Here is a 3075-nt window from a genome sequence, read left to right on the forward strand (position 1 = left end):
GGCCTCCCCGTCCTCCCTCCCAGGTGCCTGTAGACAAAGTTGGTCCCGTCTGGGCAGCACCGGGACGCAGGGATCCTCCTGGGGATGGCCTGGGGGCTGGGGGGCGTGTGTGTGTGTGTGTGTGTGTGTGTGTGTGTGTGTGTGTGTGTGTGCTGCTTTTAGCAGTGTCATGACTGGTGGGAGGGTCATCGTAGGGTTTTCTGAAGTGACATTTTAGAACTTTTTTTTTTTTTTTTCTTCCTGAAATGTTTTCATGTGCAAGTAAAAGCTTTGGGGGAACCCCCCTCTGGGACTGTGACAATCTCTGCAGTTAGTCGAAACTTTAATTAATTTGTGAACTAGGGTTTATTAATTGGCTTTTCTTTACCTGAACAGAGCTCTTTGTAACCCAAAGCTGGGTTTACAAAGGAAAGCATCAAGAGTTTCCGTGAAATTATATGCCTAGACTTAACATCCCCTCCTGTTAAACATGTTGCCTATATTGTTTTATCTAGTGTGTAGAGAATTTCTATCAAAGCATCTGTCATGCCATAATAATCCCTTGTTAATAATTTTCTACTGGGTTAGCTCATGCATGCTATCAGTACCTCTGCTTGTGCACTGATTAAAACTGCACATGCTCTCTTAACATAATACTGAGATCTGAATACTGTCCAGTCTGGCAGAAGTAGTTTGAATGAGAATTTCTAAAGCGTTAAGTTTTGCATTAGATTTTCTAATGCAGGCCTGTAAGATCAACTTTTCCTCAAAATGTCTATAAAACTCTGTCTTCTGTTGCCTTTTTAAGGACTCAAGGATATCTCAATGTATTTTCTTCCTTAGGGTGCAGTAAGTGTACTCTCTTCTGCTATTTTTACACACTGGAATTAAAAACAGACTGAAAACTTGATGACAATAAGTTTTTTCTCAGGCTAAGTAGTACACAACTCTAGAAATAGTTCAGTTGATTTTTGTGGGAGTCCTTGTGATGCTCAACAGTGCACTGTGAGAAAACATGTCAGATTCTCATCCCGAAAAACTCAGAAAAAAAACCCCTCATGCCTTCCCATCTGTGTGAATAAGAGCTGGGTTTCCCCCTTACATCCTAGAAACAGATTGTGTAGGCCTACTTGCAGCTAAACATTACCATTTATAGTGAAAATGGTGAGCTGCTCTGGTGCTGGTTGCAGAAATGTCAAGAGTTAAAATATTTCCCAATATTTTCTTTTTCCTAGACAAAACATCAGCGTGCTGAGCTCAGTTATCTAGTTGACAGACCTCGACGAGTAAACAGGTATGAGCTCCTTAGCCTTGTTTTCCTCATGCATGCTTTAGGAAGTCTGAATGGGGTGCAGAAATGTGTTTACTGCAGATATAAAATAGTAATATAGCAGAGGGGAATTTAATGTGTGTAGACATATTAAATAAAACACTGTGGACTAAGTGAGTTTGAATTATGGCTTTTCTGAACTGGTTTCAAAACCAACTGAAAAGAAAACAAAATCTCATTTTGTATTGGACTAAAACATACTCTAAATACTTCTGAATGCTTCTGTAGGGTCTTCCAGAAAGCATTTGCCTCTCTGAGTTAAAATACAGCTATCCAGCTTCATTTTGGTAAATGCTACTAAATTACTCATACTGGTTACAAGAAAACCAGGCAGAGGACTAATGCCTGCTGTCCCTTTCAGCTGGATTACCAACGTCTGAAAATGCCAGTCTGGTTTATGGTGGACAGAGCACCTCTGCAGAAACAGTGCAGCAGGCAGGAGTGGGGGAATGCAGCACCGTGTTTGGCCATGTGATGGCAGAAGAATGTTTTATGAGTTCCTCTTTCATGTTAATTCTAATGTCAAGATGTTTCTGTGTCTAGTTCTGCATTCCAGGAAGCAGACATAGTAAGCTCTAAGGACAGTGGTCATGGAGACAGTGAGCAAGGAGACAGTGATCATGATGCCACTAATCGAGGTCAATCCTCTGGTAAGTCTGATAAGAGAATGGAAACAGTAGATCTCTGAGTAGAGAGGCTAGAAAGAACAGTGACTTACAGGCATATAATACAAGAGTGGCATAAATAATGTGAGCATATTGTGTGGGAGGCTGGGTTTCACTCTGCTTCCTGCTACAGTTGTCTGGGCGAGGAGACAATTTTTAATCTCTTTTATTCACACAGTTTATTTTATTTGTTTATTGGGGGGGTGGTATCTCACTCTGCATAATTTGCTGTAAGAAAACTTCCTGCACATTAAAACAAAGTTGTTGGTACCTTTTATAATGCATTTTTTTCAACGGCAGGTTTGCAGACTTTCAAAGTGTTAGGCAATTTTGTTTAGTAAGCACTTCAGCTGGCAGGGCAGTGTGAAGTCAAGAGGAGTTCCCAAGGGAAAGAATGAACCCAGTGGTTGAATGACAGCCAGACTTGTAAGGATTTTTGCTGGGGATCAGTGGAGACACACTGGGTGCTCTGAATATGTAATACCTTAGCATTTTTTTGATAATTTGTTTTTATTCAAATTGAGGCACCATATAGTATAAGTGATCTCTATGTTAGTAAGACTAAGGTCCTCTTTAAGTACATTTCTTTCAGTTCTGAGAAAGGAAAGAAATGCTTCAAAAGACACTGATTTGAATCACCCAGAAAATATATACATTGCAGTGTTATTCCCATGTGTACTGCTTGCTGTCTTAGCTCTCATACTGTCAGTTTTCTTCTGAAAGGGACATTTGTTTAGAGCCTATGCATTAGAATTCGTTCTCACCCTTGCATTGCATTTTACCCACAAATGCCTGTGCTTTCTTCCCTACCACAGCCTCCAAAGGTCTGATATGTCTTGATTTAACACACTGATTTCTTTCCCCTTGTTTCCTCTGTGCTCTATCACGTATAGGCGTTTGCTACAAGTGTGTCACACAAAATACTGCCGGAGTCATTATTTTTTTTCCCCTCACCCCCAGTTTGGAAGATGCCAAAGCAAGGGACTCAGTACCGTCATAGCAGTGCTGCCTCACCCGCGTACTCTATTAAGGTCCTCTTATTTTGTTGCTGCTATAGTCACTGTGCCCTTAACGATGGGAAACCCAGGCACCAGGGAAAGA

General features: G+C 41.0%; 1 protein-coding gene across 1 annotated transcript in view; it reads left to right on the forward strand.

Annotated features, from left to right (window-relative positions):
* The window catches only part of PCDH10 (protocadherin 10), a 13935-nt gene that overhangs the window by 3014 nt on the left and 7846 nt on the right, over positions 1 to 3075 (forward strand). The window contains exons 3-4 of the mRNA XM_010008984.1: positions 1215 to 1273; positions 1853 to 1959. Coding sequence (XP_010007286.1) covers positions 1215 to 1273; positions 1853 to 1959 — 166 coding nt within the window. The remainder of the gene's footprint in view (positions 1 to 1214; positions 1274 to 1852; positions 1960 to 3075) is intronic.

The sequence above is a fragment of the Chaetura pelagica genome, unplaced genomic scaffold (assembly GCF_000747805.2).
Source record: "Chaetura pelagica isolate M959 unplaced genomic scaffold, ChaPel_1.0 scaffold221, whole genome shotgun sequence".
NCBI lineage: Eukaryota > Metazoa > Chordata > Aves > Apodiformes > Apodidae > Chaetura > Chaetura pelagica.